This window comes from Limanda limanda, chromosome 13, assembly GCF_963576545.1.
Source record: "Limanda limanda chromosome 13, fLimLim1.1, whole genome shotgun sequence".
NCBI classification, from domain to species: Eukaryota; Metazoa; Chordata; class Actinopteri; order Pleuronectiformes; family Pleuronectidae; genus Limanda; species Limanda limanda.
Window position 1 is genome coordinate 24507165 of NC_083648.1, and position 26979 is coordinate 24534143.

A 26979-nucleotide genomic window follows, 5' to 3' on the forward strand; every position below is an offset into this window, starting at 1 on the left:
TTCTAATTGATAATTCCTATTTTTCTCATTAGTGGTTTTATTGTTATTTGATTACTGATCATCTTCAATTAATAATTTAATTATTTTTGATAGATAATTTTTATTATTTTAATAATCCTATTTCATGATTATTAATAATTAGCCAACGTCAAGTCTACTCCTATTGCACAACAATGTCGCATCTTGTTAAGCCCTATGAGACAAATTGTGATTTGTGAATATGGGCTATACAAATAAAATTTGATTTATTGATTGAGATGACCTCTTCATGTGCTATTCAGGTCATTATTCTCTCTTGCGTCCTGTCAAGTAAACCATTAAAGTGACCTCCCTGATGGATTCTAGTGTGTTATCTAGAATGACCACAGTAAAATGATCAAGCAAAGTTCCAATTAATGTTGCAGCATCTTCTTACTTGTTGTCAAAAGCATCATCCAATTTGTCCTGGATACATCACAATTAGCTCCTAGTCATTCTTTGTGACCTCATTGTTCTTCTATTTGGGAATTGATTCAGGTCATTAAATCAATGTAGAATATAACGGGACATACAGTATATTTTGAAAGGCTTCATGTATTCTGTTCACCTCTCCTCTAAGACGCTGGCAGCCTTCTTACCTGTTGGGGACATCTCAGGGACACTGCCACTGTATGGTCCATCTAGGAATCGTGGCTCATTGTCGTTAATGTCCTGCACCTTGATGATGAACTCTGACTCTGGCTCCAGAGGAAGGCCTGTGTGGATGTCAACAACCTGGGCCCTCAGCGTGTAGAAGGACTTTTCTTCCCTGAAAGTATAACACACAAACTGATGGAAATATTTTCAAGCTAGAAAAACTGAAGTCAGCCTGTATCTGTAACGTGATTTCAGGGGTCCACATGCTTTTTTAAGCTTGTGCTCACACCAACACTGGGTTTAAGCGAACAATAGATTAAGTATAGGTTTTCAGTGGATTTGGGTCAAGGGAGTCAAGACACTGGGGGCATGAGTACATGTCTTAGAATCTTATTGTCATGGCAACACATCACCTTTTCACTACACTCCTCTTTTACCTTTGACTCTAAGAAGTCTCTGCAGCTTTGGATACTATTAACTTGATATTCAGCTTTTTAGTGTGTTCACCATTTCAGCGGTAGGACATATTACTGTATATGCTTAATAAGAGAGTCATGTTGTCCTGCAATTCAAGATAAATAGTATCATAACTAATGGTCACATTCCATCATGCATTGAGGCAGAGTGAATACAAATTCAGTTTGAACACTTCTGGATTAGAAGAATGACAGGTATCAGTGCAAATCTCAAACATCATGACAGCTCAAAACATGGAGTTAAACTGTAAGACCTATAACAAGAAATGCACTTGGATGAAGTTGATGCTCTCTCTTATTGATGTTTTCTGGAAGCTGGTGAAAGGAGAACTCCGGCAGCAGCTAGTTTCTTATGCAGAAGATTGGTATGTAGACTTGATGCATCAAGGAGACTAGAAGGTGCAACAATATACAAACGCTGACAGAGTAACATGAGGAATTGGCATCCGAAGTACTTGTGTCACCCATTCCAACAGCACATCCATGAATGGCTAGAATTGCTGTCACTCTATATCTTACATGTAGGTGTTTGCACCCTATTGGATAGTTAAGCCTAAAGTATGCATTCATAAATCACATTGTGTCCTTACGTCTTACCATTGATAAAATATGTAAAAGAGTTGAAGTTGTTCCACAGGGAGTATCTGTGGAACTACTCAGGCGCTATTCTCCTGTACAGATATAATGTGTAATATACAAAAACATGAGTGTACATTATATACGCCTTTTACTAAAGAAATATTGTTTGTAGAAAAATGTACTTGAGAAAAATGCAGTAGCATAGGATGATTGTACAATGGTAAATACTGCATGTGTGTGTTAGCATAAGGATATATTGAAATATACACTACTACAAAAGACTATTATGGTTTGGGCTTTTTGGATGCACATGCATACATCTCTGGGGCTGTTAGTTTCCCACCTCTGCTCCTCACTTGTGACAGCCTGCCATGTAACCTGCCCTCACCTGTTTACCATTAGCTCACTGCTTTGGCTTATTCGTTTGTTAATCAGAAAATGATGCAGCATCTGTCATGAGGGAATCATATCAAATAATACACCATTAACATACTAACATACTATGCACATTATTAAGCTAAAGCTCGAGCTACCTTTGTGAACGAGACAGTGAGAAAAGATGGGGCAATAACTTGGAATAGTTTTTGCACATGTCCAGTATAAGACCTTAAAGTGGAGACTTTATGCTTGCAATAAAGCAACCTAAATGCATTCTATGATTACCTAGTGCTATACAGAGGTAACGGAGCATGGTGATGCAGAAATACAGATCATATCAATTGTCAATTGGTCCAGATGTAATTACAGTTTTCATATTCAATAAAGATGCCTCAGTGGACTTTGGCTGGAAACAGCACTGCATCAAAAAGTAACAAGGGTCTGTGTCACTTGGGCCTTTTTATTTGTGTAGTGGTGAGACAGTGAAATATGATCCAGAATATGTATATGTATTTACAGATTTGTGTCTTATCAAATCACTTACAGTGTTTTATGACTGTTTTTGCTGTGACAGTCACAAAGTAAAGCTAATGAATATAAATATGTCATTCATGTCACAAGGGCTATGTAAGGGGGGGCTATGTTTTATCATACGGAGAAACGTCATTGGTTAGCTTGGCCTTACCAAGTGCAAGTTCTGTTTCAAAATCGCTATCAATTTCTATCACTTTAAAGCTGAAGCTCACTAACAAGTAAGAGCACTTGAAAAATGAATTTCATGGGCTATTATTCCTGAAAGGTTTTTATTTTGCTCACTCATCATTATTGTATATTAATCGTCATAGCTCATAAAGGGTTGTTGATATAACACTGTTAAGCTTCTCTGCTGCTTTCCTAGACCAGTGAAGTAACATTATCTTAATGTTGTCGAAGATAATACCAAAACATTGTGTCTACTTTGCCTTGTCAATAAAATACCCACTAACTTTTAAGCTGGCATAGGCGTGGTGTAATATTTTTGACAGAATTGCTTAGGTACATTCAAAGACCAAGAGGGTCATGTGATATACCCCATAATATATTTACAATGTAGATCAATCCTTGTTTATTACTGCAGATGCCAGTAATGTCTGTATTAGAAACAAACAATATTACCGTATTGTAATTATTATTTATGAGTACTGACCTGTCAAGTCCCACCAGTGCATGAATATCTCCTGTAATTTGATCGATGGTGAAGATGGACCCAGCTCCTTCGCCTGACAGAGTGTACTTCACCGCACTGTCTCCATGGTCCATGTCTGTGTGGAGCTGCAGGAGGAAGAAACATACACATATGGCTCCAACTGCAGCAGCAATCAGTCACAATAAAGCACAATTTATTGCCAAGGTCAATGTCATATATAATTATATGTAAATTAATGTGTAAATCAGATCCTGTGCTGTTTACTGAGAGCTTGCATGAAAATAAAAAGACGAAAGCTGCAAAAAAATTATATTTACCCATTATGTTTATGAATTATATATATATATATGTATAGATGTAAATATAGATATCTACTGTATATATATATATAGTGTAGTTATGAAACATATTTTGACCAATTTCACTCAACAGCTTGTCAAAGAACCACAATTTACACAAGCAAAAAAGAAACAAAACTTAGTCTGAATTATGAAGAGACTGAGGGTGGAGAGTAATCATTGTTTGACTTACACAAGCTTCACTGCATGTTTCATATATCATAACCATGACAACATGACCATGGTCTTTCCTAAATCTAACCAAACCTGTAACCTATGAAATCTGTTTTGGTTACAGTCCTGTGGCTGCTTGTGTTGGTTCATTCAATATACCATCCAGTTTCACTTCTCGCCATGTTAGGAGTCTGATGCCCCTCTGCCAGTCATCGTAGTAAACCCATCAGGCTGCAGGGTGGACATAAGCTTGCTGAATGTTTTTTTTCAATCAATCAATCAAGTTTTATTTGTATAGCCCACATTCACAAATAACAATTCGTCTCATGGGGCTTTAACATTGTGTGACATCCTCTGTCCTTAACCCTCAACAAGAGTAAGGAAAAACTACTAAAAACCCTTTTCACAGGTAAAAATATGTAGAAACCTCAGAGAGAGCCACATGTGAGGGATCCCTCTCTCAGGACGGACAGAAGTGCAATAGATGTCAAGTGTAAGAAAACATCATCAGGATTTTTAGCAGCATCCATTAGGCTAAACATTTTTCAATACTATGTGTCAGGCAGTCCCGCTGCAATCACAGTCTCTGGCCAGCAGCAAGACCACGATCCAGCATCAGGATGGGATCCACTATAATCTACAGTCATTGTCCACCGCCGCCAGTTAGAATCCATTATCAGCTGCCGCCTCGGTCGTGGTCCCTCATCATCCGATGCCAACGCGACAAAGGATCCTCCATTACAACGACGATCAGCTGGCACGATACAGAATCCACCGAACTGGATCCACCATTGCGACCTCCGACACGCGATCCACAATCATAATCCATGGTGCGGCCACAGCTGTGGCCCTGCATCCGCGGGCGCTAAGGCACAGAAACTCCGGGAAAAGGGGTCAAGTTAGTAACATGTACTGATCAGATAAGAATTATCTTGATGCGATAAATATGGAGAAAAGGAAGGAGAAGCAGGAAAGAGAAGCTCCGTGTGTCTTGTGTCATAAATTCCCTGTGCGTCTTAGCATCATCAGGGGTTTTTGCCATTTAATCAAATTTGGAACATCGCACAAATTAGCTCTAACTATAAGCTTTATAAAAAAGGAAGGTTTTGAGTCTACTTTTAAACGAACAGAGCGTGTCTGCCTCCCTAACTGAAAGTGAGAGATTATTCCACAGCAGTGGGGCTTGATGGCTAAAAGCTCTGGCTCCTACTCTACTTTTAGAGACTTTAGGGACAACAAGTAAACCTGAGTTCTGGGATCGGAGTGCTCTAGTAGGTTGATATGGAACTAACATCTCTTTAAGGTAAAGAGGTGCCATATCATTAAGGGCCTTGAAGGTGAGGAGGAGAATTTTAAATTCTATTCTAGATTTAACAGGAAGCCAGTGTAGTGATGCTAATACTGGAGAAATGTGCTCTCTTTTCTTAGTTCTCGTCAGGACACGTGCTGCGGCATTTTGGACCAGCTGCAGAGTCTTTAACGACTTGCTGCTGGAGCCTGATAATAATGAATTACAATAGTCCAGTCTCGATGTAACAAAGGCGTGGACTAGTTTTTCTGCATCTTTTTGCGAAAGGACATGTCTGATTTTTGAGATATTACGCAAGTGGAAAAACGCGGTCCTAGAAATTACTTTTAAGTGACTATTAAAGGACAAATCAGGATCGAAGATCACTCCCAAGTTCCTGACTGTGTCATTGGAAGCAAGGGCAATGTCATCTAGCGCAGCTATATCATTAGATAATGTATCTCTAAGGTGTTTAGGGCCGAGTATTATAACCTCTGTTTTATCTGAGTTTAATAAGAGAAAATTGCGGGTCATCCAGGTTTTTATGTCCTTGAGACATGCTCGAAGTTTAGTTAATTGATTACTTTGATCAGGTTTTATTGACAAATATAACTGAGTGTCATCTGCATTTTTCTATGCTTATTCCCAGTTTACCACCTACCAGTTACCCAGGATTTATAAAATACTAGCAGTGATGTTTTCCACTGTCCCCGCATTTAAGTACATACAAGTATTTTACTGGTACCTGATTAATATCATCAACCTGATTATTTGATTATCATTAAATGCAATTACACAGCACATTGCAAGATGTATCATAAAGTGTTACCAGACTTTACTCTGAGTTTTAGTCCCTAGGTTGAAAATAGTGAGTCTACACACCAAAAAGCAACTGGTAACGTCTTCAGACTCTTTTAAGACCTGCAGACTTTGTTGAAATGTGTTCAAACCCAAACAGAAATAACCCTGATGACATTTAAATAGTATCATCAAGGTTATTTTCTCAAAGCTCCTTCAGAGCCACAGAAGACATTATACAACTGTGTTCACCGGCTGAGTAGTTCCTCTTGTGACTAGCAAGCTGACTTTGACATGTAGAAGTGGAGTTTGTATTTTAAGCCTGCTAGGGCCTGGGCTTCAATAAAAGCTGAGTGAATGCCCGCTCCCACAGCACCCGAGTAGAAACACGACTGATAGATGAATCATACAATGCAGGGCACTCTAATCTGAGAGGTGCTACGAACTCTACAGTTGGCTGTGAACGGACACATGTCGTATGATAAAGAAACACTCTGTCTTATAGACTCTAGCTCTTTAATGTGAGGTCATAACATTACAGAGTGGAAATGATTACAAGTCAGTGTGTGCTCCTCTCCACTGTCTACCCAGGAGCTGAATCCACAAGAATTATCAGCAGGTCCACACTCCAATTACATGATTTATCAAGGCAATGCCTCAGCCAGACACCATTTCCCAGCATGCAAACCGGCCAATGTATAATTAATGTGAAGGCTGTCCTGCTGGTAAATGTCTACACTGGTCTCGGTCTAAAAAGAGGAAAGAAACCACCCTTCCTCCTGCTAGATAGCCGACCTTAGAGACTTTAAATAATGTATGTACAATATCTCATATTGTTGAAGTTATTTACCATGAAAAATGCATTGTTATATCCACAAAATAATCTCTACCAGATGCAGTGATTTTGAAACCACATACATTTTCAAAAGGAGGAGAAGAGATGCTTCCCCACAGTGAAGTAATTCTATTTTTTCGCAAAAGGGATCCAAACACTGATGTGAAAAGGTAACAACTAACCAGCCAAGACCCAGTTGGCTCCAAACACTAATGTGAAAGGACCTGAATACTGATGTAATTTAATTATGATTTGGTGGAGCTTCACGTTGATGTGAACACTAATAAGGACCAGAGGAAGCCCAACTACAGGACTAACACACAACATGAGACATTACACAGTCCTCCATATGAGGTCAGTGCACAGTCGAACTGCTGTGAAATCACAGTGACATAGGCTTACATTAGCTCATAGCTTTTGAAATATTTATTGTTTGATGCATATTTGAATTGGTAATGCACATGTCTGGGACAAGGAGCAGTGAGGCTTGGGAACAAGTTTTGTCATGTATACAATTATTTTGAATGCAAGCGGGTTTAGCACAGCTTGACGCATCCTGTGAAAGTAGTTCATGTGCATACGATAGAGGCTGCAGCAGAAATATTTTAAGGGGGAGGCTTTTGCCGTCACAAACAATGCAGAAAAAGTTCTTATTTGCTGTTCAGCATTAGTGGCCCTTTGACCCAAAATCAGTACTGTCTTAAAACAGTGGAAAGGGCTGTTGCTTGTTGGGGTTATAGTTTCACAGACATGTTAAATACAATCATGGAAAGATGATGGTATCTGAGACGCAAATGTACAGATCTGTTATTCACATTCAAGACAGGATTTTAAGATTCTGGAGAGCTATTATAGTCAACAGTAGGAATATTAGGTTCATGTTAAAAGAATATCCGGGAATTGATGTTTGCATCTAAAATCTACATGGTTTGCATGGTTTTATAGAGGAGCAAAAAAGCAAGTAAAGTGCAGACCGTCCTGCTTCCTCTGTTTCCCTGTGATTCACAATTCCTCAATGAAACATTTATCCAATTACACTGAGTCAAAATGAGCCAGTTGGTTAGGGAGTATACAAGCAACACAAATGTGTTGGTAGCCTTACTGCAGTTAAGGACAGATCAGATGCCTTGTACAGAAAGTGGGTCCTAAGAAACACACACACACATACATACAACAATTAATTCCACAGTAGATTTTAGTGCAAAAAGATCTTGTCCTTGTCTAATACAAACTCTTTTGGCTTAAATGTGACTTTACTTGATGTGTTTTCAGTTCCTCATGTCATCTAATTTAGAGAATATGCAACTGCTTGGTTTGAGATTTAATTCAGGAGCAATGTCTCTTTTTTTCTGCCTTCAAAGTTAACATAAAGGGTTATGAGCTTAAAATCCTTTTGGTTTTTCACACTTGACATTTACTTTGAAGTAAGTGTTTTCAGCACAACAGTCAGCTTTAAGAAACTTTTAATCGCATCACTTGCTCTTTACTTCTGCTTTAGGAAGCACATGCGGAAAATAAAGACATATCACATGAATGCTCGTACCTTTTAAGATCATTCCTTATAAGGAAAGAAGGTCCAGGTCCGTTCTTTGACAATCAAATTTATGAGCATTGCATTGTAGGCTTATACGTTGCCATACAGTGACATAATCTATTTGTTTATCCTTCATTAAATTGATGGACACTAATGATACATTTCAAATTCTGAGCTCGATTTGATTGCATCCTAATCTACATACATACAGTATTATTATACCAATCACCTGTGTGTGGGACCTCCTGAACTGTTTGTATCCCCATGCTATATTTATACATGCCAACTAAAAGACAGGAAGCTAACATTTCTTTAAGGACCATCTGTCTAAAAGGCCCTCCTCCGTTACCAAAGGACCTTGATTATAAATGGCCTCCTTATATTTCAATGAGGCGAATCTAAGTCATTAGTGAACTACCATCCCATGGAAAATTGAATTAGAATATGTGGGTATTATCTGTAGAGAAATCATAAATAGTGACAGTTCATGCAATACTGCATTTGTAGTGTTTTTGTGAAAAACAATCCACTTGAATACAATTTTACAGATTGTTTTATGTTAGTGAGCAGAAATCCAAGCAGTGTTGAAACGAGTTCATAGAAGACACATATTACCTATGCTGCTTATCCTTTGAGGGTCACTGGGTTAATGGAGCCAATCCCAGCTAATACTAGGCAGGAGGCAGGGAGCAGGTCCCACAGCCTACCACAGAGCTCAGACATACTAATTACCGGCACGTCTTTGGACTGTGGGAGGAGGCTGCAGCACAGCGACAAGGAGAACATGCAAACGCCACAGAGTATATACTTATGGTTGTTTCTCTTACACTACACTCTACACTGCCCCCATGATTTCCAGTAGTCCTGCTCCATTTCGTCTCTTTCTTTCTGTTTCCTTACACGGGTCTAATGTTAAACAGACTCAGCCTTCTGTCTATGATCTGCATTCTTTTGGTGCAAATTTTAACAAAAGCTTACAAATGAAAGAGACGAAATGGAGCAGGACTACTGGAAATCATGGGGGGCAGTGTAGAGTGTAGTGTAAGAGAAACAACCATAGGACATGAAGAAGACAGTTTAACTACTTTTTGAAGAGAGACTTGTTGAGTTAGTAAGAAACTACAAGATGTTAGCTTGCATGATTACAATGTTTGTCGCAAGTGGCTGTATTACTTAACAATCATGAAAGACACATTGAGGTATGTGGGCAGTGACTATCTATAGGTTAGGTTACCTCATTTGTACCCGTAGGTAGATTTGTTTTGAAGCAATAAAAAGAGAAGACATCCATCAAAAACAGTCCAAAATTATAACACACAGACACAAGACAAGACCACAAAAACCATGACAAAAAGTGCTAAAATGCATTGATATCAATAGAAAACTGGATAGGGACAAATGTGCAAATTTGGCTTTAACCCGTTCAAGTGAACAATTGCAGATGGAACAAAACTATTTCTTTAGCGTTTTCTTTTACCCCTTAGGGCTTTAAACCTTCGACCAGAGGATAGAAGTTGAAATACCCCATGTAGAGGGTACTATTTAGTACGTAAAGGGAGCATGAATGAGCCTCAACATCACTAACCACTAAGTACTGTAATAATAAGTACAGTGACTCACATTAATCAGGTGGACAAAGACGGGACACTAAATAAATGCTAATATTGCTCAATGTTTACTAATGCGTTGCCTGCCAACCTGATAAACCTACAGACAAACCCACCATCGCTTCCAATAATGGATTCTCAGTGGCCTGCATCCTGGCATTAATAAACTATAACATCAACTCTCCACATCAGCACAGATGGCAGCTTGGATGCTCAGCTCTCAAGCCAGCCCCATTCTTAGGACAACCTACATTAGTTCATCTTAATTTCTAATCAGTCTGTTGTCCGGGCATGGTCGTCATTACAGTCAGACATATTAGAAATTGACAACATCGATTGTGGGGCCGGTGTGGAATGATTTTAGAATTGGGCATTGGTACTCTTTAAGTGATTAACTGGAGTTGGAATAAAGACATCAATTTGTCTATGTCTCTCTATGTATCAAAGATCCTGGTTTTAACTGAGTCATTCCATTATGTTCTGATACTTTTGTTGTTTAACAAGCTGCATCTATTTCTCTCTTAATATAAATGCTGCTTTTATAAGTTCCTCACCCAAATACTGTGGGGCCAAAAGAGTCATGCTTGCTACTTAGGTAAGTTGAAGACCAGACAATATGCTCCAGAGTGGTCATCTGGCCTTATACCATGACAGATGGAGGTGTCACTGCAAAGGGCAGGCAGCCATACTGTATGTAATGAGGGCAATGAGGTGATAGATCTTCCCAACCCCAAAAGGCCATCAGAGATGCACACACATCAGGTCTGTACATTTTGCCTGCAGCAACCCAACCAAATCTGCAGTGACATGAAGGAAATGTTTAATATGAAGATAGTGGACTGATGGTGTGACTTTTTACAAATCTGCTTTTCTTTTTATGTTGTACATATTCTCCAATAAACATAACTGATAACTCATCTTAAATTGGCTTGAGGTCACGGTTCAGCCTACTTATCTCATCACAAGCTAAAATAAAGATCAATCCAGACGGTTTCTGGTATAACAGATACTAAGCCCTATGAGGCTAATTGTGATTTGTGAATATGGGCTATACAAATACAATTTTATGATTTGATAAATGTTTGGAATTAATTAAATAAGCATATACTCTGGTGGATGAGAGGTAGCCCTAACCCTCTACCAATCGTAATGATTACAATTAATGACGTCCATTTAATGGGAGGATATACCCAGTATTAGTACACTGCAGCATCACAGACTGGAAAAGCACTGTGCTGAATTGTGTGAGCTACGTTGTACCAAGGAGAGTTAATTGTACCAAAACTTTAGGCACTGGTCAGGTTTTGCTCCTTCAGTGGGTGTGGCACTTTGCTTGTAATGATATTGTTAACAGGACAGTTTGGGTGTAGCAGCTCAGACACCCCGCTGGTGAAGAGGAGAAATGCTAATTTGCTGCATGTTTAACATCAGCATCTCAAGTGCGTGTGATGAATTTGATGTTTGATGGTCCAGCTGTGCTGTGGGAATAAGCCGAGCAGTAGCAGAGGTAGCTGGGTTCTTTTTTACGCTTCCGCTCCTTCTTTATTTTTCTTTATGCTTTTATTACACCTCTTGTCCACATTCACATTACAGTCTTCAGTAATAGCCATAAGCGTCACAGGGGAACATTTTCCTTGCAGCTCACAAACATTGCTATAAACGTTTTATTTATTTGTATGTGTGTGTCATTCTTTGCCACTGTCACAGAAATTTCTAAGAACATATGCCTATGTTCTTCTCTAAACTGCAACAACAAAAATGTTTTTTAATAAACATAATCATTGGCTGGATTCTAAATATATATATATATATATATATATATATTATACCTATATTGAAATGAAAAAGGAGCTGCATTTATTAACAGCAGTAGAGTTGCAGGATGTATAGGGATGGACAGCGCGCATACAACCGTTACCAATGTGACACCACAAAATATAGCTGTTTTCATCCTGAGTCATGACTGTGGCTAGAACACAAAAAACTTTGGTTAGGTTTATGGAAAGATGGATTTGGCTTGTGTCTGAAGGCAGTGTTATGCATCAAACCAGATCAGGATCTTTTACGAGGTGCTGTGGGAGTCTGAACTTAACCACAAAAACAGTGTACTACTTTACTCACTACAAGTGGACATGGTGCTACTTAATCAGATATATTTGGTGAGAAAAAAAATTGATGCCTGTTAACATTACACTTTGCATCTTGTCAAATTTGTAAGTTAACTACAAATTATCAATATAAAACATAGTTTACCAGACTGAACTGGCCCAGGTTCTAGAAATCAAATTTGAAACCATTTTGTTTCTGTACGATATGAAAGTTTATTAGAAGTCCTTAGTCCTTCACTGATGCTTTTAGTAATGCCCAACCAAAACATTGATGTATGTCCCCCCCCAAGTTTGTTGTCTGTTTGTTTGTGTGTTTTAAAGCCTGGTACATCTTATTCCACTGTGCCACGCAGCTCCATTGTTTCCAAAATCTATTAAAACACATCAAAGAGCCACACGGTTGCACAGGGAGACGACAGTGTATTTGTTGACAGGAATTAAAAATATATTAAAGCCTGCTTTATCCTTTAAGTTTGCATTCTCATTTGTGACAGCTACAGTAATGTTTTATGAGATGAATAAATATGCACTTTAACTGTAGCATTTCCACTTGTCAGTAATGCAACATTCCATACAGTATGATTAGAATTAGGTCAAACTTAATGGCTTAAAACTGAAATGTTAACAGTCGATTGATGTTAATGCCGAACTTTTCATAAGATGAATTCGTATCAGGAAGTATGTAACCAGAGCAGTTTCCACTGAATCCCCCAGTTCAGCTTGGTTACCTTTTCTCTGGATAAACGTCTTTAGAAGATGTGATTTCAGAAAATAAGCCAGAGCAACCTCCTGACCTTCGACCATGCAAGACTTTATATAACTTAATTATCCAATGATTTAGCCCAGCATGTGGCCTATACACAATCTGTGCTTGATGCAGTTCACGGTGTTATGAGGGATTACAGTGCTTTTGGGACAATAGTAGAGTCTCGATTGAAGATTTGTCTTTAATTGTGCAGCCTGTTTGCCTTATCAGAAGTAAATAGGTAACTGGAGAGTTGTGTTACCCTATCACGTTTACTTATGTAATATTTAGTAAACCATACCTTTTTTATTTTCTGGTTTTAGTCAATCCATATTGTATTTAAACTTCAGCAATCTGCTTTTAACTAATATTTCTCTTGAACTCCTGAATAATGCAAAATTAACAGTTCTCTTGCGATGTGAGTTATTCAAAAAGTCAGCAAAAATCTAAAATCAGCACTGTCAAAAGACCTTTGTAAACCTCTGACTGCTATACCTATACAGCACATTCCTAGTCTTGATGACCACTACGGCCCTTACAGTACAGTTTTGCCATTCATTTATTCACACATGTGCAGCACTTTGGAATTCCAGATCTTGCTTTAGGACACTTAGACACGCAGGTTAGGGGAGATAGGGGTAGAACTGCCAACCTTCTGGTTAATTGAACACACACTCTACCTCCTAATCCACAGCCACCTAACATATTTGGGCTGTCAGGACTGTGTTGATCTTAATGACAACAATCACAATCGACAGCTAGCTTTCCACGCAATGCTGAGGTGAAGCACATGGGAAATAAACTCCACAACAAGATGAACGCACACTAGCTGCCTCCACCTCCTCTCTCCAGGCACATTCTGATGTTTGATGATATTTTTTGTAAACGTGATGTGATTGGCTGATGTTTGTGGTGCAGCTTGTAAAGTTAGGCTTTTCTGAACTTCATGCAGCTTCATATTCATAAGATGAATTCATATCAGGAAGTATGTAACCAGAGCAGTTTCACATGTAATGTGTTACATTAACCTTTGAATAGGTTAATGTAACACATGACATTAAGCTATTCAAAGTGCATTAGCATCCATAATAAACCAAAACAAATAATCCTGTCTTCAGTCAAATCTAACGTAGCGAACAGGGCGTCTTGCTTTTAGTGAGACAACATTTTCAATAAACAATGTCCAGTTTTGATTCGTATTCATAATACCACTCCCTTTAGTAATTCGATTAATATGGATTTTTATATGTGATATTATTTAACATCTTAACGTTTGGGTCACAGTTAATGTTGATATTGTAACAGTTATTGTCATTGCTGCAATCTCATCTTAGTCTCAGCGTAGGTATTGAGGGGAAAAAGGTCACTGATTAACATGCTTGGTCATAGTTTTTATTTATGAAATTGGTACTAATGAGACCTGCATGTGTCTGGTTGCAGCTACTCTGATCCTTGCAGGACTCCCGCTTTGCCTCAAGCCGATAAACCTGCCTGCCTCCACAGATCAAGCCAGAAGTTTTATCACTTAAAGCTCTGACTAAAACTCCAAGTGGTATAAGGTCATCTGATTCCCTCTGCCCCCCTCCTTCCTCACAGCCTCCTCCTGTGATAATAAAGCTGTAACCCTCCTATTAGCACCAACAACAGATTAATCAGGAGCCCCTGGGCACGAGACCTCTCTGGCTGGGCATGATTAGAGCCTGGTTTATTTAGCCTGACTGCCTCTTTAACTCCTGCACGTGTTCTCCCAACTGCTGGTAGTTGGGCCAACAGAAGACTACAGAGCTTAGAGGAGTTTGCTTGTAAGCACAATCTCTTTGTTTGCAACTACCACAAAGGTATCCTGGAGCGAAACAGACCACTGTGTAAAAGTCATGCACACTTATCAGCCTTAACATATTTGTGCGTCATGGTTGATGTGTAGGTAGTAATGCAGGTCAAGGTGCCAGCTCTGCTGAGAGGCTTGTGGGTTAAGACTATGTAGGCCTCTCAAATAAGTATCCTGTCAAGCTGAATCCAGATCATTTGTCATGTACTACTTTAAGTTAGTATACACTTTCTTGTTTTGTCTGTTAATAAATATTATATCACCAATGCAGCAACAGAACCACTCTGAAGGTTTGCGAGCAGATGGGACGACTACAGAATGGACACACGATTGTGTTCCACACTCCAGCACTGATATACAGCATGTAACAATACTACAGCTGCTTGACCAATGACACCACGCCTCATTGCCTTCATTTGACAGTTCAACCTTAAAAGTGCAAGGGCCTGTCAAGCAGCCACACTGTGTACAGCTTTAGCTAAGGGAATACTGCGGCTTATTACAACTTGTGTTCTGGAATTATCTCTATTGTTATTTAAAAAAGCTCCAATGGTGCAAGATGCATGAGTCAGATGCTAAGTCACAGGTGATACAGATGATCTAAATCACTTTCTTTTCATGGGTATCAGTTTTATTTATTTGAAATCTGAACACCCAATAATTATCCCTCAGTGAAGATCTGTTATTGATGTTTTCAATTGCCAGTCTGCGTAACAATTTGACCGTTCACCTTCATTTTCTCTTCCATTTACCTTTCAGCTGAAGTCTTTTTCCAACCTGTCTAATCATCTGACTGTTCGCATTTCTCTACGTCTTACACCTATTCTCAGCAATGTCAAAACTTAAATATAAAACCCCACTGATGCAGCAGCAACTATTCACTGTCTTACATTCACCTAATGTATTTAACCAATGTTAAATACATCAGGTACTAAATACATATATAAAACCAGAAGAAGTCTGCATGTGCTCCTTCGCTTGAAACAGACCAACTTTTGCAATTGCAATGACCATAGCAAATAATGGAACAAAGTGAAGTCAAGTATTTGAAGCATATGAATTAATTATTGATTCATAGTGTTGGTAAATGTGCGTATAAATATTAACCATTACTATCATATCACATGTGTGAGATGAAAACACTATGATGCACTTGCTTCAGAACAAACCAATAGGAATGTACAGAATGTGATCATAATGTTAATGAAGAAAAATTCTGTTATTTTGTATTTAATCTTCATCTTATGCAGATACTATTTAAATAGAACTAGGTATTTTCAAGTGTTTGTTAGAGGAGATACTTGATTGTTATTTTTATGTGAGGATCATTTATACTGGAGGTACTGATAGTTCAGCACTGATCTGTATCAGGAGAGAACACAGCTGCTGATCAGAGTCTTGAGAGAGGAAACAAACACATACTGGCCTTGATTTTAAAGTGTTGATTGTTGATTGTGGACTGGATCATTATTCTGCACCTCACCCTCCCGGCTGTTGCTGATTATGAGCGAACAGTGGAAACTGGCCTGTTGCTAAATGGTCACAGTGAATCACAGACAGATATGGATTTGTCAGCCAAGCAGTTTTTTTTCTAATTAGTCTGTCTCTGAATTGCTCACAGCTTCCTGCTGCACATCAGTAAGCCCATATGCCTTGAAATCCTCATTTCCTCTTTACAGCTGAAGAACCATCATTCACTCATTCCATTTATTAAGCTGGTTGTAAAAACAACTTTATGATCAAACGTAGGTCTTTCCTAATACGGAATAGTTTCCACCACAGAATATTTTTACAAGAAAAGTATGCCTTGAATAAAACACTACACATGCCACGCTACACTCAACAGGGAGAAGGACAAATATATCTCACAGCCGATTTAAAGTTTTAACCAGATTGGAAAAATCTGATCTCATAGAGTAGACATTCATCAGAATAAATGTGTGACTGAAGACAATCTCAAAAATCTTTATAAGGACATATAATTATCTAACAGGTACCTAGTCCAGTCTACGTACTCTCCCCATAGCCTTGAGTGGAGAATACGTAATTTACCCTCGACACCCGACATTGAACAAAACAAACAGCGGAGAAGTTATTGATGATGGATGACATTAAATTAATAATTGAAGTGGAGAAGTAGTACAGAGAGCTGTATGATCCTCGGCACATGTTGTATAAAGACAACATTAAAAAGGACAAATGCTGGGACGCCGTTGCAGTTAATGACAAATATCAGCAGTATGTGTGATCACGGAGAGGAATCGCAGGATGACCGCCGCGGAGAAAAGCGTGTCTGTTGTGACCAGCCTGGCGCCTGCGCACTAGGGATCTACGCGGCGCTTACGCGAGGCTTCAGCGTCCTGTGTGTTCAGCCCAGCGCCGGCGCGCTACTGCGCTGCGCTTACGCCTCGCTTCAGCGCCCGGTGTAAACCCGGCGTAAACTAATATGTTTTAATATTAAGTTTCCTGGAGCTAGTCACAATAAATTCCTTTTTGTCATGCATTCAGCATGATGATGTTCAGAATATAGAATATAATCACCTTGTTACTAGCTTCAGTAAAATATAATAACAATAATTGAAGTAATAATTCAATCATTTGTATTTGTTATTACACTGCTGTAGTGTCCACTTTATTATATTGAAGATTAAACTAACAACAAAAATTTTAAAAAACACATCTGACCTTTTTTAGTATATGGAAATGTATATAGTACTTTTCCAGTCTTATTTACCACTCAAAGCACATTGCACATTTAAGCCAGTGGCATTGTCAGTTACAGATCTGGATCAATACCATCACAACAGGACAAGTTACCTTCCCTTGATCTCACACACACATTAACACACTGACAACACAGCCATCAGTGGCAATTTAGGTTTCATTGTGTTGCCCAAGGACAGCAGCACCATCCTTCTGGTTAGTGGACGTGGTACTCTCGACCTCCTGAGCCACAGCAGGCAACAATAAAGAGCTAAGCTCACACCTTAACCTTATTCTTAAAAGCATGATTTGATTAAACCTGGCTAATGAGATGTTAGCATGGATTAATTAAACAAAAATTACCCTGTTTTCTCTATACCGCTAGTATTTTATTAGCTAATCAGGGACTTTATTTCACTGCATCTGCACAATAGCAGTTAAAACACACTTTGCCTTTCACTTTTTACCCATCACACTGTGCTTTCAGGGAGGTGTCTGAATAATTAATTCTGCAGCAGGACAATGAGACCAAACACAACACTAGATAAATTAAGAATAAGGAGCCCTGCATCAGAACCCTAATGTCAACATCATAGAGTTATTCTGGGATCACATTGAGAGACACGTGACATTGTGACTGAATTGACAGAGCAACTATGGCAGGTTCTCCAAGATGCTTTGAACCAAGCCTCCTGACAAGTACTGTGAAACTGAGTGTAGGTGCACCAAGAAGAACCAATGCTGTTTTGCAGACAAAGGGTTCACCGCAAATATTAGATTGAGTTCTCTGTTTTCCCCGAGCTCTTTTAGGTTAGCCTGTGTTGCCTGTCTTTCTGAGCACAGCTGGTGTGGACACAACTTCAGCTTATTTCATTTGCCAGCAACAATCCAGGTCTTTCTCTGCCTCTTGCCTTTTCTTTACCTCTCTGTCATACACACATGCACATGCTCTCTCTCTCTCTCACTCTGTGTTTGCCAGCTGCAGGTCCCAGGCTTCCTGCAGAGAAAAAGCTGCTGCCAGTCTACAGCGGAGAGCTGCTGGCAAGTCAGTCTGCCAAAGTCATCACATTCACAGCCACATCCTGAGCTTCATAATGTGGAGCATGAGTGACACAGTTTTTCTGTGGTTAGATGGTTAGAAAATAAAGAGCTGAGAAAAAACATAAAGGCATACTTTTTTTAGACATTACTTTTAAGTCATGTCTCTACATTTCCAGGACAAAATTCAAGTTCCAAACAGTTTTCACAAATATGTAAATTTCCAAAAAAATTCAGGTTAGGGTAACACCATTGAAACATGACATTTGAGATTATACTGTTGCAGTATACTTTAGACTCTTAAGAAGCACATGGTTCCTCCTTAAGCTCTAAAATCAGCCTCACTTCTTCATGGCATTAATTTCATAAGATCATGTTTACATCAAGGTAACGATGCACCTGACCACACCTTTTCAATCAATCAATCAAATTGTATTCGTTCACATATCACAATTTGTCTCTTCATCCTCAACAAGAGTATGGAAAAACGAACATGTTTTTATATATATATATATATATATATATATATAAACATGTGAACAGTGCAAATGCGTAGAAGCCTCAGAGAGAGCAACATGTGAGGGATCCCCTATCCTAGGATGGACAAAAGTGCAAAAGATGCCGTGTGAATATGAGCACATCAACAATATTTACAACAATGATAAGAAGAAATTGTTTCTAACGTAATGGAGAAGTGTGTCAATGTTGAAAGTATTTGTACATAAGAAAATGTCTGATAGGGATGAAGGGAGCTGCAATGACAAATTAATTGAGGAGTTATTGTCAGTAATGGTAGAATATGCGAGAAGGCATATTCAGTTCAGCTGCCACCAAGATCATGAACAACCAACAGTCTGTGTCTGATGGGTTGCGCTGGGTACCACTTTGCTCTCATTGTTAACATGGGGCCCGAAGTCTTACTTCTCTTTGCTGTTCTGTATAGAAGGTATGAATATGATATGAGGGGGCATCCCTGTTCTACCTTTAAACAAAGAATCCTCTTAACAACAATATTTCAGGATCTCTGTATAAAAGGCTATTGTTAAATTAGCAATGAAAAAATGCAGCATGTAGGAAAGAGGTTGGGGTAACAAGCATCAGTGGTTCCGTATTTCCGAGTAATGGTGAGAAGATGCTGATCTAGATGACCCCTCTGTGTGACTATGAATATGATTGGATGATAGATGGTTGTAAAATATCAGTGAAATGAGCCTGTGACTGTTCATTGATTGAGCGATGGATGCCAATCAGCTAATGCAAGTACTCTACTGAATGAGCACTATGCTACATTATAATAACACTAACAATACCTTAATTGAATTATGGTGTTTGCACAAGTAAATTAACTTTTTTAAATTTAAACTAAAAACGTGAAAGATTCAATATGTTCATAAACTGGGAACTTTTATTTCTGGAATTACATTTTCTTCTGACCCTTTTATGGGTTCTGGCTACTGTAGTAGAAAAATCATTGTACAAAATGACCCATGCATAGTAAAAATACAAAATACTAAAAACAGAAACTGGGTTATTTTGTGAATATGGGATATAACATACTTGGATATTGAATTTAATATTTAGGCTTCTTACCTTTCCAACATATTGCGGTTCAGATCCCATATACTCCTCCAGGACGAAGAACTGGTTCCACACCCATCCTCTTTTAATACGTTGGGCCCTTGACCTTCCATGTCTCCTATGCCTCGTCCTACCCTCTATTGACGTCACTTCGCTGACAGACTCCCTCATGGTTTTGGGTCCAGTTGCCCCACTGCCTATCGTCACTGCACCCTTAGTTCTGCTCCGGAGCTGAGAACTTTGGGAGCTGTAGTCCAACAGGAAGCAAGAGCCCACCAAAACAAGAGTGACATATTCCCTTGTGATCATCAGGGAGTGTTGATGTGAAAGAAAAAAATATGCTACTGTAAACTTTAGAAAGATGGCTTCTTCTAGGGTGGAAATGGACATTCATCCACAATCCGAATCCCAATATTCCAGTATGATCCAAGATTATAACAGGGAACAACTTTAATGTAGTGTCCTCGCTGTAATTTGCAAGTCACGAAAGAACATTATGGTGGGTGCAGGAGTCACCCCTTTAGTTTGATGTCAGCTAGCAGTCCCTCCACGAACCTGTGTTCTGATAAAAAGCTGGCTGTTGCGTGCTGATATTTGAAGTCCTCTGTTCAATTTGTCTTTGTCATGTTTGTCCTCAGCTTCGACACCTGCAGGAAAAAAATTAAGATAATAATCTTGAGTGTGAAAGATCTCTACCTTAAAAACAGTGAAGAAAAACGAAACAAAGGAGTCTTATCTCAAGCAGTTTAAGTTTGATCTGTTGCCATTAGTACCACTATCTGACCAAACTTTCATACTCGTGTCCCATTATAACAGTTGTGGTATTTCTATGACAAATTGAAAGTTTCCCTTTACAAAAATGGGAATCAGGTTAAAGGGACTCTTACCTTTGTTGCATTTGAGAATTACAGCACATCAAATCATCCCGCCTTCCTCCAATGCCCCACCCCCTCGTTCCCATCCGCGGTGTTTTTTTGAAGAAACTTTATTTACAAGCAGACTTTCAACCTACTGCCTCCGCGCACGCACGTGAGTTTTTGTTTACCAAAGCAATGGATTCGGATTCAGAAGCACCGGTAAGTTATATACATTGATGACGCGGGCCCGAATGCGCCACAAGAAGCAGACGGAAAACCTGCATGTCCATGCAGCAAACAGACAGGTCTGTCGGCCAATAAGGTCCTTCGGTCATAAGAATTTTATTGGTTGAAGTTTTCACTAAATATTATGAGAGTGAAATAATTGTTTGTTTTTACTCCTGGTGGGTCTGTCTTGCATTTTAGAGTGTCATTACCTTATTAATACCAATTTAACCTTATCCAAAAAAAGTGTAAAAATGCAACAAAGGTAAGAGTCCCTTTAACTTAGTGAACTACAAACTGTCAATAGTATGAAGCTTTGCTGGCTCTGTTTAATATTTGGAGTACACAGTGGCCATTAGTTGATATATCAGTTGATAGGTAATGTGGACATCCATATGATGTCCTTAGGGTTAATGGTAATTATATACCATGCATGAAAAACCCTTGTTACAGCACCCATAACACACATTTATTAATGTTTGTAATTGTATGCATCTGAAAGATGACGTGAAGTGTTTACTCAGTCTGTGTCAGTCGCTGCAGCCATTGTCAACAACATATCCGGCCAAGGACCAAGGAACAGATCTCAAATCAGATCAGAGGGCTCTAATTAGAAAAAGGCTTTAGCATGCAAGGTTGGCAGCCTTGCTTGATTAGTCTGACAGCTGATGCATGGCACTTGCACGTGCAGAAGGGGCCGTCGGCTAATGCAGGGCAATGTTAGAAAGCCTCATTAGTCGTGTCATCTATAATGAGATAAGATTGCTGTGTCTTGAAATGCAACATACCAGGGGCTTTTCAAAGCATGGAACTCATTAGAACATATGGAGGACTGTTCAGCAGAGTGTTTTAGAACATATATAAACAGCAGTCGCCAAGGGCTTATTGGGGTGTATGATGGGAGTAAGTTTATGACTGTCACAACACAGGCTAAGCCACACCTCTAGAGTAACAGCATCTGGTTGGGTTGAGGCAACCTATGTGCTTTTGGTTAAGATCAGGGAAAGATGGTGGTTTTGCTTGCATGTTAATAAACAAGATTTCCCTGAGGTGTTGTAAAAGTCTAAACCTAACCACAAACACGTTTATTAATTTGATAATTGTGTAGTCACTACAAGTGGATATACTACAAGAGCAAGATCCATTATATTTTGCTGTTGCAGTTGAGTTTAAGAACAACAACAAAACTTATTTAACCTGTAACCTCCTGGTTTGTGGACGACTCGCTCTACCTCCTGAGCCGCCCTGGAGCAGTAAAAACAATGATATCTTTGCAAAGTATCAGTCTCACTCAAGCTATAAATATACAGAGTCTCAACAAGTCTCTGTAAGATGTGTTCAACTCCACTGTTCTGAAAACTCTTTTAAAACTGGTCTCTTTTTTTCAAGTGTCAGTTCTCCAAGAACTACTCCTTTCAGTACAGGCAACTTTGCATTCAACCTCCCCACTGTTGAGTGTTAGAAGAGAGGCACATTCACCACAAATAGGGACAATGCTGGCTTCTAAAGACATAATAATTCCTTCCTCTCAGTACTGTGAGGTTTTGCTGTTCTTGTGGAATTGGTCAGTCCCAAATTTCTGCCATGTCTCCTGTGATCATCATAGGCTATTTGGGTGGTTTTGCTTGGTGCTTTAGACAGATCTCACAGCTTGACACCATCCAGACCAATAGTTACTGGCCAATAAACGGTTGTTCTGGCCATCCTCTTATATTTTTATACCAAGGTGCCCCTCATGCTGTCTTTTCAGCATCTCTGGTCTTGGTGACTGATGGATGACAATTCTGTTCCCTCTGAGTAGAATGCCGTTAACGACACTCGGCTCTACTCTGATGTTCTAATACTGTTGACAGTCACCTATAGGCAGACCCTCATTCAGAATTTTGATGACTCTCTGTAGGCTTGGGTCTTTCATTGTTTCAGCTGCTATCTGCTGTGATTTCATGGCAGACACAGGTAGTGAGTGACTCAGTTATCAGGTTCACATGGAGAATCACATCAGTTTCTGTGGAACTCTCGCTGTGTGCTTCACTTTGTGTTGTTGCCCTGGTGGAGCATCACCAAGCACAAATATGCTTACCAGGTGTGTAGATCAGGTCAAAATCATAGCGCTGTAGCTTCATCATCAGCCTTTGGATTTGTGGTGACATATCGCTGAGTTTTTTTTTTTTTATGATGGCTATTAGCGGCTTGTGGTCTGTCTCTGCCCGAATGTTGGTAGGACATGTTCTCTCTTTATGTTGGCATTCAGATCGTTAGGATCCATGCATACACATAGGTCCTATTTAGGTCTTCTTTGTGACACACACCATCAAATTCACCCACTCTGTTAGCTCCTCCACTTTTTTGATGACTCCCAGTGTTTTCATTCAGTCGAGTTCAGTTTGTTCGCCGGAACAAGCATGGACGACTGTCTCTGAATCATCTTTTAGCTGTAACCCTAAAAGTTCTGGGAACTGATCCACAATTGACTCTACACTGTTCTGAGGATTTGTGTTGACGCAGTAGACCCTCTTGAGCAGGCCTAGTTTTCATATGCTTCGTAACAATGTAACATGTCCATCTGGACAACTAGAAGCATAAGCAGGGATAATGCACGGGCCATGCATATCTACACAGCTCCAGTTAAGGTACTGTCTCGTTTAAGATAAGATGAAATAAGATAAAACTTTATTGATCCACACACCAGGAAAATTCAGCTGTTAAAGCAACAGGCAGGTTAGAATGAGGTAGACAAGAGAATAAAGAAATATAAAAAGGCAATAGAGTAAATAAAGAAAGAATTCAAGTAAAAAATGCTGAGAACATTAGATATAAGATTATAAGAAACCTCAAAAAAGCATCAAAGCTCTCATCAGGCTGCTGCAGGCGTGGACAAAACACATAGCATAAAGGTTTTTTTTTTTTTTTGTCCTTATCGTCCACATCCACAGACGTGTTGAATATCTCCACTGCTTGGGGTCCTCCAAGGGTCTGGTTTACTAGCTAGCCTGATAGTCTGCAGCTACAGCATAAAATGGTGCTTGAATGTCCTCAACTCACAGTCCACATTTCCAGTCCAATTCACAGCTTCAGGCGGTTTAATATTTTCTACACCTATTGGTGTTAACATTGATCTGAATTATAGATCAATGTATAATTGATCTACATGGGCCCACTATGGGCAGTATACACATGGTATGCACTTCCCTATTCACACCAGGATCTCTACTGGACCCTTATTAGTACAGTTGTCTGTAAGTTATGGAACAGAAACATGTTGTCTACCAGTTTATTGGCTATTGGCCATTAATATCTGCCAAGTCCAGTAAACCCTCTAAATACATCTGTTATTTCAAATACAAGAGACATAGATCAGGCCAATGATTAAAACTATTTTTAGAGCGTTGAGAGTTCCCAGTTGCACACTGGCCTGAATAATTGTGAAATGGAAGTAGTTTGTTTAAACTGAAGAGCTGGGCAAAAAGACACTTGGTCAGGGAGGTTACTAAGAAACCAGCAATCACACCAACAGTTTCAGAAGTGCTCAGCAGAGATGAAAGAAGCGGCCTTTTATAATGAATGTTTGGATGCAATTAAGATTATTGGATGCTAGCAACTGCCTTCAGTAAAACACACATAAGACAGAAACTCATATAATTGGTCCTGAAATTGTAATCTCAAATACCCAGCAGTTTATTGTTGACCTCATCCTCACTTATATGGCCAATCAGGCTCTTAGATCATGTGAGCAAAAATTACTGGCTGTTCTCTGAACCCGCTATAAAACCTGAGGTTAATGTGTTTTTCAAGCTGTTACATCAAATTTATGGGATGCTTTCCCCAGTACTACCCAACACTCCTGTTAAGTCTTTATGAAGCAGTTGAAAATGCCAAATGTCTTATGGTGATTCTCTCTGAATCTCTGCTCCATTTTGTTTATTGCTTTCCCCTGGCCTTGCCTCTGTGTTCAGGACTGTTTTTTGTGGCTCTGTCCCCATTTCTTTGTTGTGAATTTGACCTCTGCATGTTTTCATTTTTATTTTTTTAAGTGTATTTTTTATTGATGCAATGCACTCTGTGGTTTTTGTATGTGTGAAAGAAAAATACACTTCATACTTTCAGAATAATGTTTACCTCTTTAAGAAAACCACATAACTTCCAATGCCAACATTTAGTGGACTGGTTTTATATAATATCTGCATGTGGCAACTCCAGGATGGTTGAGGTCAGCAAGAGGACATGAAGCTAATAACAACCTCCGCATAAAGTAAAGGTCTTTGTCACCACCAAAAACTGTCCAAACTGTCATGAAGATGTAACCCTTGTACAGCTGCTTTCACACTGTTAGAGGTCACAAGATGTTTTGGTGTAAATTACATTGAGTAGTTTAAACATTGATGATTGATCTGACGTGGGCTTTGTAATAATATGGAAAATTTTAACAAATGTATATGTTGAATTTTTTTTTTGTCTTTTAGTGTTCATGAAGAGATTCTTCCATATTTCATTGTAACAGTTTACAGGTCAAAACCCTTAACGCCACATTTGTCTCTGTTAACCGAAGACTAACTGCTGCAGGGTGTGGATCTATCAGACTCGAGCTCTTCCACAGAGATTCACTTGTTTCCGGTGCAGTGGCTGTGTACAGCACAGCTTTTCTGTTACAGCTGAGAGGACGTGGGAGCTATGAGGCTTTCTATTTATTCCCTTCTATTCTCCTAATGCACAATCAGTGTTGTAGCTGCACTGCAGACTTAAATTGAACTGACAAAGAAAAATCAAAGATAAGTACAGAATATTGTCATGTGGAACAATACTGTTACCCAAGCAATCCCTATTCTTGTTTAGGTCATGAGACGTTTCTGTGCTCCAATGCCCCTTTCATCATCATATGACCAGGCTGTCATGGATCAGTGCTCCCTGAAACAGGAGATGGTTAAAAATGCCTCTTAGGGGAGGCTTTGTGTGGGTGGGTGTTTTTGTGTGCATGTGTGTGTTCTCCAGAGAGCCTTTAGCCCAGTCAGGCACATAACCTTAAACAGTTTTAGAATAATTTTTATAGTAAAATGAAAGTGGAGTGCTACTTCAGAGCAGATAACCTAGTTGCAGCTCTCAATGACCTTGAACTTTTAAGCTTGTTACACAATTGGCTTCCACTAAGGTCACCGAAAATATTTTTTCACTTGGTCAAAGCATGTAGTTTTCTTTTGTGTTTTTATGGAAGATCGTTGAAGCTTAATGCATATCAATCTGCTGCATCAAGACTCAAGTGTGTTGATAAAATCAAAACCTGCCACATTTTGCCTGTTGACTGATGCCTCTGTGCCACTGATTGCCACCATCAGTCCCACTCTCCCAGTATGTAAGTGCTGACCCATTCCTATACTGTTTGTACTCATCATTACACTGCTTCTGGGCTGATGATGGGGACATGTTCACCACTGAGGACTGATGATTCCACACCTTTGTTGCCAGGTGCCAAAAACACAAACACGTACAAAGATTCCAGGATTATTGTGTTGGTAGCTAACTTTTTGTCACATTCAGATCCGGACTCTGGTGCAGCCAGAGCTGTAATTAAAATGCGTGAATAATTTGAGACGACAGTTTATATTATCTGTTCAAGCTTGGATGCAACACTGAACAAAAGATGTAAAACAGAGGTTGTGAGTGCGGACAGTGGCTGTCTCACAAGATCTTAATGTGGTTGCATGTATGTGGCATATCCACGGTCAGTTTTCCATAATATATTCCGGATATACTTAGGATACATAATCAACATGGTTGATTTCACTCTTATGAAATAGAACTAGAATGCTTAAACCGATTTCATTTTTAAACATACATTCAACACACAGCAACAAGTATAATCCACCTGACACTTTCAGTTTTATGTGCAGCTATGTTATTAAATCATAAACCTTCTAATATCATTTATTTTTGCAAGTCATTAGTGGTTTTGCATGAAAATAATTAAATTCAATGTTGGATGGAAGTGCAATGGGGAAGTGAACCACGATCATTGCCACCTTAGTCTTGGAAAAAGGGGCAACTCCCAGTTTTGTATGAATTAAATTCATCTGTCACAACATAAATACCCAGAGGCC

General features: G+C 39.1%; 1 protein-coding gene across 1 annotated transcript in view; it reads right to left on the reverse strand.

The window, feature by feature from the left end:
* The window catches only part of LOC133018222 (cadherin-12-like), a 55032-nt gene extending 34879 nt beyond the window's left edge, over positions 1–20153 (reverse strand). Inside the window, exons 1-3 of the mRNA XM_061084542.1 lie at positions 19821–20153; positions 3235–3359; positions 618–787 (exon numbers count right to left, since the gene is read on the reverse strand). Of these exons, the coding sequence (XP_060940525.1) occupies positions 618–787; positions 3235–3359; positions 19821–20117 (592 nt within the window). The 5' untranslated portion in view covers positions 20118–20153. The remainder of the gene's footprint in view (positions 1–617; positions 788–3234; positions 3360–19820) is intronic.
* Between the last annotated feature and the right edge of the window lie 6826 nt (positions 20154–26979).